Consider the following 12,230-nt stretch of genomic DNA (forward strand, 5'->3'; position numbering starts at 1 on the left):
GTAAGCGATTGTCTATTAGTGACAGTATGAAGCGATTGTCAGTAAGCGATTGTCCATTAGTGACAGTATGAAGTGATTGTCAGTAAGCGACTGTCCATTAGTGACAGTATGAAGCGATTGTCAGTAAGCGATTGTCCATTAGTGACAGTATGAAGTGATTGTCAGTAAGCGACTGTCCATTAGTGACAGTATGAAGCGATTGTCAGTAAGCGATTGTCCATTAGTGACAGTATGAAGCAGTTGTCAGTAAGCGATTGTCCATTAGTGACAGTATGAAGCGATTGTCAGTAAGCGATTGTCCATTAGTGACAGTATGAAGCCATTGTCCATAGTTGTAGCTGCTGGTTTAGTGCTGGCTGTTATCTCTTCTCTCCTGGTGACATGTTTTGGGGGTCAGCTCTGGGGACCCTGCACCCCGCACTGTACAGCACACACCTCCCCGGATATCCCCTGCCATGATGCCAGTGCACAGGTGCCCACCTCCCGTGTGGTTAGGAGGTGCCCGGCTGGTGGAGGGGTGTGCTGCACATGGGGAGGTGCTGAATCTGACAGCTCCAGGACCTGAGGGGGAGGAGACAGGACAGTCCCGGGTAAGAACATGCAGCCTCGACGCCTCAACAAGCGCTCCGTGCTGGGCACTAAGATGGGCACCACCAAGGCTGCCTCCAAGTGTGGCATGAAGGAGGCGCTGTTTGCCCCGGGGTCATCTGCAGGGCACGGCCGTGGCGAGGAGGAGGACGAGGAGCTGGATGTCGGGCAGGCTGGGCAGGCTGTCAGACCCTCCTGCCCCCGGGGGGTGCGGTGCCCGGAGCAGGTAGGTGCCAGGCTGCTGAGGAGTGGGCGTGCTCGGGTAGCCATGTGCTGCAGCAGGCTGCTTGTTTCTCTGCTTGTAACAAAGGAAACTAGTTCTCATGGTGTAGAGAAATGTCTCCAGATTTACTGATCTGCACCTAATGAGGCTTTGTGCTGCCGCTGCCCCTTCATCACTGCCAGGGAAGCAACACATGCCATGGCGGGGGGCACCGGCGGGGGCGAGCCTGGTCTCCAGCGAGCCATGCAGCACTGGCACAGGGTAACACACCCCCTTCTCTGGAGAGACACACGTGCCCTGGCGCTATCTGCCCCCAGATCTGGTGCCAGCCCCCCCAGATGCCCTCCCTGACCCATACAGATGATGTAGGGGCTTTGTGCGACAGCAGCCCCCCTGAGAGTCACCTGTGCCAGGGGGCAGCCCTGACAAAGGCTGTACAGTAAACAATCTGACGGTGTGTGATTGGCACAGGATGCACCAAATGTCCCGTAAACAAAGCAATTAATGTCAGTGACGACAACTGCCAATCTAATGAGAGCCCCCCACGATCCATGCCCCTCACAGCCACGCAGTGTCCGTCAAGTTGATAGAATGCCAGTGTGAATACCAATAGGAATAATATGCCCAAAACATAAGCAATGTGCCCAATCTGATCAATCATATGTGATCTAATGCTGATAAGGATGATGCCAGTATTGTTCTCTCCGTGTATATACAGTATACAGAGTGTGGTATACGGGTTACGTGTAATGTGGGGGTCTTTGTGTGACCCTGGCACCTCCAGGGAGTCAGCTCAGGGGGCACAAGGTTACTGGAACAAAGGCACATAGTGCAGGGTATAGTGCTTGGCACCTCCGCCATCTCCCATGTAATAAACCTCCTCGTAGTGGGAACTGCGATCATAATAGAAGTGAGGAGTGAATGCATGGAGTGGGTGTGACGGCACGCGGGGCTCGTGCGAGTGTGGTGTCAGTGAAGGACCACACTGGAGAGAAGCCGTGTAACAAAGGAAAGGCCCAGTATATTCTCCATACAGTGCTGTGTGCCCATCGCAGGGCGGAAATCGCTGGACAGTCAGCAACTTGGCTTCTTCTTCCTCTTCTTCCTCGTCTTCCTTTTCTTCCTCTTCTTCCTCTTCTTCCTTTTTCTTCCTCTTCTTCCTTTTTCTTCCTCTTCTTCCTCTTCTTCCTTTTCTTCCTTTTCCTCCTCTTCTTCCTCTTCTTCCTTTTCTTCCTTTTCCTCCTCTTCTTCCTCTTCTTCCTCTTCTTCCTCTTCTTCCTCTTCCTCTTCTTCCTCTTCTTCCTCTTCTTCCTTTTCCTTCTCTTCTTCATCTTCTTCCTCTTCTTCCTCTTATTCCTCTTCTTCCTCTTCTCCCTCTTCTTCCTCTTCTCCCTCTTCTTCCTCTTCTCCCTCTTCTTCCTCTTCTCCCTCTTCTTCCTTTTCTTCCTCTTCTTCCTCTTCTTCCTCTTCTTCCTCTTCTTCCTCTTCTTCCTCTTCTTCCTTTTCTTCCTCTTCTTCCTTTCTTCCTCTTCTTCCTTTTCTTCCTTTTCTTCCTCTTCTTCCTTTTCTTCCTCTTCTTCCTTTTCTTCCTCTTCTTCCTTTCTTCCTCTTCTTCCTTTTCTTCCTCTTCTTCCTCTTCTTCCTTTCTTCCTTTTCTTCCTCTTCTTCCTTTCTTCCTCTTCTTCCTCTTCTTCCTCTTCTTCCTCTTCTTCCTTTCTTCCTTTTCTTCCTCTTCTTCCTTTTCTTCCTCTTCTTCCTTTTCTTCCTCTTCTTCCTTTTCTTCCTTTCTTCCTCTTCTTCCTCTTCTTCCTCTTCTTCCTCTTCTTCCTCTTCTTCCTTTTCTTCCTCTTCTTCCTTTTCTTCCTCTTCTTCCTTTCTTCCTCTTCTTCCTCTTCTTCCTTTTCTTCCTCTTCTTCCTTTTCTTCCTCTTCTTCCTTTCTTCCTCTTCTTCCTCTTCTTCCTTTCTTCCTCTTCTTCCTTTTCTTCCTCTTCTTCCTTTTCTTCCTCTTCTTCCTTTCTTCCTCTTCTTCCTCTTCTTCCTTTTCTTCCTCTTCTTCCTCTTCTTCCTTTTCTTCCTCTTCTTCCTTTCTTCCTCTTCTTCCTCTTCTTCCTTTCTTCCTCTTCTTCCTCTTCTTCCTTTTCTTCCTCTTCTTCTTTCCTAGGTTCCATCTATTTCTGACATTGACAATTAGATGGCGGCGAGCACCCAGCTTTCCTGCACACAGATAAAAGTAAAAATGACTGAAAAGAATTAGAACTTGACAAATATGTCAGAAATCAATATTTACCAATAATTGGCTCCGGATTTAAAGGCATGAACGGGATTTATTAATGGGGATTTTACCATATGAATTGACTTTGACGAAGAAGAGGGATCCAGGTAAAAAGTGTTTTGGCTCTCCATCTTCAGGGAGTTGGAGGAAGGTTCCTTAGAGGGGAGCGGCAGCCACCAAAAGAGGGTGGACGTCCAGCAACAAAACATCCAGGAGGTGGACAATGCAATCATAACAGGGTATGATATGGAACCTTGTGTTCAAAACGCGTAAAAAGACCCCGGGAATCCCACCCACCACGGGAAATGTGTCTCATTTCTTTCTAATAAACAGTTAATTTTATTGTCCACTTTCTGCAGCAATGAAGAGGGGTCTCACTGCAAATCCCCCAAACCACTTGTAGCCAGACTCTGGCTGCCAGAGGACATGATGATGATTGCCAACAAATTCTTTCCATATTCAGGGGGTTAAATGTCTACACCTTTGTGTGCCCCTTATGGAGAATCATTCCTTGCAAAGGTTTGTACCCCTACGAGGGTCTTTGCAGGGGTCCCATAGTACCTGTATGGACTGCCTCTATTAAATGCAGCCTTGTGACGTATGATCCAGTCTTATGTTTGTTATGATGCATCTTATTGTTACATTCCTCATTGTTTAAATAATAAATCTCACAGAGCCATTCACATCTATGTAGAGAAATAGCGGATTATAAGACCCCAACCAATACCTAGAGCAGAGACGACGAGGAGCCCATTGTCCTCCTTACTGCATGACACCGTGGCAGAAGGGAAAGCTTCATTCTTCAGCATACAAGACATTTTGGAAATTTGTAGCTTCCAACTTTGTGTGAACAGTTTGGGGAAAGCCCTTTTCTGTTCCTAGAGGAGAGGAAACTGTTCTAGCTGAAAAGGGAGAACCAGTTCCATATTAATGTCTATAGAATTAGGGGCTATATAAGATCTATAGGTAAAGTATAGGTGCCCCAATCCGTTTCTCCATATAGTGTATTTTAAACTCACCTCCACTTTGCAGTTGCCTGAAGATAGAATTATTGTCCTCAAAAAGATGATAAATGTGTTCATTGGACTTGTTCCTATTAGTCCCGTTAGTGCAGGAATGTCTTATACAAAGTGGTTGACTTGTGTGCAGAATAGCAGAATATAAGCTGCCTTTTACAGTAGTCTGCAGTCTGTCATTGAACTCTCATCCAAAGTTCGTATAGGATATAGACACTTTACATGCATGAATTTTGGGCTATTAAAGGGAACCTGTCAGGTGCAATATGCACCCAGGACCACGAGCAGTTCTGGGCGCATATTGGTAATCCCTGCCTAACCGTCCCTGTATACACTAGCTTAGATAAAGAGATCTTTAGAAAAAGTATTTCTAAAAATCTTTTATCATGTGCTAATGAGGCCAGGGACTAGTCATAAGGGCGTTACGTTCCCCAACTAGTCTGCCCTCTTAGCATGGTAGCACACACAGGGGTGTGCTAACATGCTATTCAATGCAGCATTATCAGTGGTATCACGCGTACCTGTCTCCTCTGTTCAGAAGTCCCCGACACTTCTGGTCATGCCCAGTATGAAGCAGGGTGTACACGTCCCAGCTTCAGCGAGGTCTAGTGCGCATGACCGGAAGTGTTGGAACTTCTGAACAGCGGAGACAGTGGACTCCGGTACGCTCATCACTGCTGATGATGTTGCATTGTGTAGCTTGTTAGCATGCCCCTGTGGGCATACTACCATGCTAAGAGGGCGGCTAGTCGGGGGAAGTAACGCCCTTGTGACTAGTCCCCTCGCTCATTAGCATAAGATAAAAGATCTTTAGAAATACTTTTTCTAAAGATCTCTTTATCTATGCTACTAGATACAGGGACGGTTAGGCAGGGATTAGCAATATACACCCAGGACTGCTCATGGCTCTGGGTGCACTGAGGACCTGACAGTTCCCTTTAAATAATTTTGCAATTGGGATGATTATAAATTTTGTACACTTTTGTCTCCTGTATCCTTTGTGTTGTGCTGTCTATTGTTGGCTGCAGAATGCGTAATCTAAGTACTAGTGATGAGCGAGCACTACCATGCTCAAGTGCTCTGTGCTCATAACTAGTGATGAGCGGGCACTGCCATGCTCAAGTGCTCTGTGCTCATAACTAGTGATGAGTGGGCACTACCATGCTCAAGTGCTCTGTGCTCATAACTAGTGATGAGTGGGCACTACCATGCTCAAGTGCTCTGTGCTCATAACTAGTGATGAGCGGGCACTACCATGCTCAAGTGCTCTGTAGTTGTAACGAGCAGTCAGATGCGACTCGTGGACCGAGTATAATGGAAGTCAGTGGAAAGATGTTCCAGAAAAATGCTCAAGATCCTTCATTGATTTCCATTATACTTGGTACAGGAGTTGAGTGTCCCACTGCTCGTTATGAGTACCGAGCACCCGAGCATGTTAGTGCTTACTCATCCCTACTAAGTATCCGTCAGTGAGCTTGGGAGATTTTTTTACTTGTTTATCTTAATTTTTCTGAGCTCCTGATTTATGATCACAGACCACATCGAAGTTGAGCTGAACATGAGCTGAGAGGAGCTCAAAAAAAGACAGATGAATGAGATAAATTAGTTATCAACTCCCCTGTTAGAATAATTACCTAAGGGATTATCTCTTGTTCTTCAATTGTTCAAATATCAGAAATATTAGAAAATGACTTGTTATTTTCAAGAACGGAGGGATTGTTAATTGTATTGTTTACTACTCGTTGAGTAGGTTACCGACAACTGCTGCAGTCTAGTACAAGGGTCTGAATGTGCTTACAAGCTCTTTCCAATAGAGCTTGTAATAGCTGCTCTGAAGCTGTCCGGATTGCTGGAGCGCTCTGTTAGTTCCCGGTTTCGCTTCAGTGCTACTGTGCGCTTCCAATGCTGCAGAGGCAAATTTTTGTCTTGTATAACAGCATCTGAGAGCGCACAGTTTGGACCATTAGTACAACGACGCTGCTAGTCCAAACCGTCAATCATGGAGTGTGCCGCCCCCTGCCTGGAGCAGAGGAGGGTGAGTAATTGATAAATTCATTTTTTCAGCTACAGCAACAGCCTGCAGAACTCCATATCCCTGTTTTTGAAGTTTTTGACAATATTGTGTATTTGTGTATGTAAGGAGCATATCAAGATGGATTCCTGTTTATTAAGAAGCAGCAGGAGGAGGAGAGAAGCAGCAGAAGAAATGAACCCTGCAGCCTCCTCTGTGCTGTTTGGGTGCTCTGGGCTCTGTACAGTATGTAGAGACGCTTACATTTATCCGACATGTAGCCATACCCTTCTATTAGCAAATTAAACCTTTAGAAACAGCTATGTCCTCCTTTGACTGATTAACTCTTTGGAAGCAGAGGTTTATTGAGCAACTCTTCTTTATCCAGACCTTCCCTATATATAGTAATTGTATTACGGTATTATTATTATAGCTGATAAATGTGGTGAAGTTCAGGATTCTGGTTGGAGGTAATGAGAATTTTTGTTTAATTTACATTTCACTTCTTATTCGGATGCTTTGGTGAAAAATAAATCACCATATTTGTGAATCCTTTTAGGAGAATTTATGTGAAAAGTTATCTCAGTGTAATCTACTGACCAGAGAGTAAGCAAGTGTTTGCATTGTGTACGCTCACTAGGAAGATGACCTACATGAAGTTACAAATGTACTACTGTTATTACACGTTCTTACAAGCTGATCCATTTTTTTACTTATGAAAGGGAATTTGTCAGCAGGTTTTTGCTACCTCATCTGAGAGCAGCATAATGTAGGCAAAGAGACCCTGAATCCAACAATGTATCACTTAGATTACTGGGTGCAGTTGTTCTGACACAATCAGGATTTTTAGATTTAGCCATGTAGCAGAGCTGAGAGAGCTATCCTGCCCACACCAGGCTCTCTATAGAGATTGTGCATTGACTGGGAGGTGTCAATTAGAGGAGGAGGCGTGCTGGACTGCTGTGCGCTTGACATTGTAGTCCAAGCAATGAGAAGTCAGGCTGCTTATCAAACATAGCAAACAAAGAAGAGATCAGACCTTGACAAGACAGACATCCCTGAATTTTCTGTGTTAACCCTTGCAGCATGCTCTCTTCAGCTCACATAGCAAAAACCTGCTGACAAATTCCCTTTAAAGGGGTTGTACCAAGTGTGTAAGTAATTCCTTATCCATAGGATAGATAATAACTTTCTGATTGCTGGGGTTGCTAGTTGGGACTCCCACTAATTAGAACAACGGGGGCTTTGGAGAGTCCCATGTGAATGGAGTGGTTGTCGATCATAGGTGGATCCGCTCCATTCATTCTTAATTGGAGTGTCGAAGACCAGCCAAGCACTGCACTAAGCTATCACAACTAGTCCAATTAGGAAGAAATGGAGTAGAGATGCGCAAGTTTGTCCACCACTTCATTCACATGGGGCTTTTCAAAACCTCGATTCTTGTATTCGGTGAGGTTTCCAGCAGACTCCGAGTTATCAGGAAGTTACCTCCTATCCTATAGAGAGGGTATAACTTCCAAATTTGCTACAGCCCCTTTATGAATAAGTCTGTCTGAGCATTAGAGGAGCTGTCCCACTACTTAGATATTGATGACTTACCTAGATTATTGATATCAGCTATTTGGAGATACATCAAATGTAGAGAGGGTACGGAGCTGGAACATCACTGCTCATCACTGCTCCATACACTGTAGTGTCCACAGCTGAGAACTGTATCTCAGCTCCTATTTAAGTGAATAGTAGCTGATCTACAATACCCAGGAGCGACCACTACAGTGTATGGAGCACTTCAGTGTATGGAGCAATTCATGGAGCACTACAGTGTATGGACCACTACAGTGTATGGAGCACTACAGTGTATGGACCACTACAGTGTATGGAGCACTACAGTGTATGGACCACTACAGTGTATGGAGCACTACAGTGTATGGAGCAATGCTGTTTCAGCTCCATATACTGTTTACAGACGTCCCTCTGATATGAGATTGATGACCTATCTGTAGAATAGTCTGTTGATGACAGATGAGTGATCAATATCTAAGTAGTGTTGAGCGGATCCGGATGGGAAAAATCCAGATCCGCACAGTTTGAGTACCCGATCCGAGTCGGACCCGGACGCGGGACTCCGGGTGCAAGATCCGGATCCGTGTTTTTTTGTTTTTTTTTTTTCTCTCTCTCTCTCGCTCTCTCTCTCGCTCTCTCTCTCGTCCCCAGATTCCACTCCCCTTTGACATATATGGGTCCAAACTCCGGATCGAATCCGAACTTCTTTCTCAACCCGCCGGGTAGCTGCCGGACCCGGATTTTACACTATCTGCTCAACTCTATATCTAAGTAGTGGGCAACACCTTTTAGAACCAAGATTTTTTTCTTTGTTCTTTCATAGTTGCATTCTGAGCACCATCTCTTTTCTGTCACATTTACTGTACATTTTTTCGCCAAAGGAGCTTTTATTTTTCATTTTTTATTAATACCATAAATTACTGATTGTCATAATTATGTCATCCATATTCAATGAGTCTATATAATTATACAATTACCAGAAATTTTAACTTTTCTAATACTAAATCTTTTAGGTTTTTTATGCTTTATTACTTTTGCACAATAAAGTCACTTATTAAAAAGTTGTTTTCGTGTCATTATATTCTGAGAACCGTGACCATTTTTCATTAATTGAGCTGTACACGGACTTGTTTTTTTATTAAATGCGTGATGTTTTCATTTTTCCCAATTATGGGGACTTAAAGCTTTCTGGTCGCTTTTTATTCCATTTTTTGAGAAACAGGATAAACAAAAAACAGCACTTCTGGCAGAGTTTTGTTTATTTCCGCCTCACAGCGTTCACTGTGCATGTTAAATAACTTGATCATATAATAAGTGTTGTTATGGATGTGGTGTTACTAATTCTGTGTATTTTTTAACTTAATAAAGCATTTTAATAGAGTAGAAAGGGGTTTGTGTGTCATTTCTTATTTTATACGCTTAAACTTTATTTGACTTTTTTCTTTATCATTTTTTTTAAGCCCCATTTTGGAACATGTATGCACATGATTGCTCATTTAATATATTCAACACTTCTATACAGCTGTATATTTTACCTGTCAGAATAATAGGTGCACTGATACGGTGGAGCTGGGGGTCATTTATAGGCCTCAGCTGCCACAGAAAACCATCGTCCATCTGCCAAAGGCAACTGCTATCTTGCTTTTTTGAAGGGTAAGGCTTGTTTGGGGGGAACATAGTTTGAGGGTAAGTTTACCCCCCAAAAAGGCAGACCTTCCCCCCCCTTCCTCAGGAGAATCATACTTACTAGTCACCGGACACCTGTGTCACTCCTAGGTCCTCAGCGCATGCTCCTTGCAGGTTCTTGTCTTCTTAACAGAGGTCCTCCCCTGCTTCTAGCCAGCCGGCATTGACACCCACACATCCGGTAATACCATTTCTTCCAGCTGACAGGGGGATTTGGGACGCTGTGAATGTGAGGACCTGTGGTGAAGCGCATTAATAACCTGCATTGGAATGCATCGATGCGTTCTACTGCCGGTCCTTGCATTCCACAGCATCCCAGGTCACCGGAGCAGTGCAGTACCACCAGAGGCAAGTGTGTATGTGTGGGTGTGTGTGTGTGCGTTCCACCGCAGGTCCTCAATGCATTCCACTGCAGGTCCTTTGCATTCCCCAGCATATGGTGAGTTTGGTTATGGGGTCTTCAGTCTTCTTTCTTTTGGGGGTGTCTTCTTTCTGTAATGAAGTGTCCTGTAATATTCTTTAACTTTTTTAGCTGCATGGACAATTCTTTATTGAACCACAATTAGGGCTTATTTTCAGGGTAGGGTTTATACTTAAGCCTTACTCCGAAAAGACCAAAAAATCCTGCTAGGGCTTATTTTCGGGGAAACACAGTGGATGTATTTCCTGTTATCATGACTGCAAATAGGATGGCCAAACCATAACAGAAAAATGCAGCCATCTTTGTATAGGAAGGAACATGCAACCTCCTTTATAAGGACTAGGTGTACAATTCTTTGTAGGCTGTAAGTATTGAACTCGTAGGATATGTGCACCGTATGTTTTTTCAGGCCGGCGTACTTTTGACTCCATTTGAGAGGAAAATGCCAGAAGAAAATTCGGATTTCTTCTTTTAACCATTTGGCGTCTATGGAAACCTGAAGCGGTTAAACGGTGATCAAAAGCCTGACCATCTGCACAGCAAGACGTTTTTATATAGATATTCATGTATTCATTCTTTTGAGGGTATTAATGGGTGCTTTCTGAGTGGACCCGCCTGAAAAAGAACGTTGTGTGCACATACCCTTATTACCTCAAATATTTAAAGGGTTTTTACCGAACTTTTAAAAACTATGGTATAATATAGTAATTCTTATAAAATAATTGTCTGTTATGGTTTGAATACACGTCTGCTGCTCCAATGGTTTCCATTGGGACTGGAAATGATGATGACATACTTGCAGTATCGGGGACTGGAAGTGACTGAGCGAACATAGTGGGGGGAGCGGAGACAGTGGGTGGAATTGCTTGGAATTAGTGGGCGGTAGCCGTGATAGTGGGCGTAAGTCCATGTGGTCATGGAGTTCATTAACCTAGACCCCCCAGAGTAAGACTCCCAGCAGGGAGGAGAGGTGGGAGGAATAATTTAATTATGCACCCCTTCCCGCACCCTCCTCCTTGCCTGGCGGTCTTTCCCCCAGACACCTACTTTTATTATAAAAAAAACTCCATGACCACATGGACTTAATAATTGTTTATTCCACTGCTCCTCAAAAGAAAATGCTGGGCCAACTAGGGTAGACATGACCAGTTTATCTCCGCTCCCACCCACTAACTCCAGGATCGATCCTACCCACTGTCTCCCCTCTGCCCACTGTCTCCGGGCGGCCATGCCCAGTTGCTTCCAGTATCCCAGTATCCGATATTGCAAGTATGCCATGATGACGTCTTTGCCATCAATCACCTGACCACTAAGGCCAATATTTGGATGCAGTAATCAAGTGACTGATAAAATATCATCACTTTTAGTAGGATGGAATTTTATCAGTTACCTGACTGCTGCAGCCAATCACTGGCCTTAGCGGTCACATTCCATACATGCACACATGACTGTAGAGGCCAGGGATTGGCTGCAGCAGTCATGTGACTAATGAATATGATGTAATTTCATAAACTCTAGACAGCCCTTCAGAGAGCTGCAGCGCTGGAGGGGCAGGGGGTAGTAAACCTTGTTTCTTTATTTTATAATGTTCTCTACACTCTGCCCAAAGTCCTGGAAAATCCTTTAGTAGCTACTAGGTGTCTGCTCTCCCTATTTAATAATATATTAGTAGTCATGTTAGTGACTGTTGGCTTTCTGAATGTTATTATGAAGTTACTTTCTTTCGGGATTCACACTCACAATGTATTTTGCAAAAATGCCAGAGCAGTGTCTGACACTGAACCAGAAGTGGATTCATAAAGAATGAGAAATATAAAGGATGGAATTCTATGACTTTGGGTTTAAAAACTACATAAAAAATTGCAGTGATTTTTGCCTCTGTAAATCATAGCTACAGAGGGGACCAAGACGGTGTTGTTTGCACCTAGTTCATTATCATTACAGACAGTTTTCATAATTCAAGAACTGTTACTGAATCTGTCTATAAATTCAGCACAGTATCTTTATAACACAAGTGCAGGACGTTATGGAGCATGAGTATATGCTGCTTCTTAATAAACACGATTTGCCAAAGGCAGCAAGAGAGACCTCAACTAAGGGCTAACTTAAAATATAACTTTTACTCTGTTATTTAATAAATGACCCATATTAAAAACAGCAGATGGCACGGGTGCTTATAATTATACAGTGTGTCCATCCATATCCTGTCCACCGCCATTAACTTGAGAACTGCGGCAGCTATAGGCATAGAAGTGGTGTCTAGGTATAGTAAAGTAGCCATGCGCTACGCAATGAAACCACCTATAGCGCCACCTGGTGGAAAACAACGGAGTTAGAATTTTTATATCGAAAACGGAACAAGATAGAGAAAAAAGTGAATTAAAAAATTGTAGGGCATCATCAATTCAATACGAATCGACACCTTGCATACAGAAATGCTATGATATGA

The 12,230-nt window shown here is 43.9% G+C and overlaps 1 protein-coding gene across 1 annotated transcript in view; it reads left to right on the forward strand.

Moving 5' to 3' along the window:
• The first annotated feature begins 598 nt into the window (after positions 1-598).
• Positions 599-12,230, forward strand: part of ZNF704 (zinc finger protein 704) — a 118,488-nt gene continuing 106,856 nt past the window's right edge. Inside the window, exon 1 of the mRNA XM_075316293.1 lies at positions 599-814. Coding sequence (XP_075172408.1) covers positions 599-814 — 216 coding nt within the window. The remainder of the gene's footprint in view (positions 815-12,230) is intronic.

The sequence above is a fragment of the Anomaloglossus baeobatrachus genome, chromosome 6, assembly GCF_048569485.1.
Source record: "Anomaloglossus baeobatrachus isolate aAnoBae1 chromosome 6, aAnoBae1.hap1, whole genome shotgun sequence".
In the NCBI taxonomy this organism is placed as follows: Eukaryota; Metazoa; Chordata; class Amphibia; order Anura; family Aromobatidae; genus Anomaloglossus; species Anomaloglossus baeobatrachus.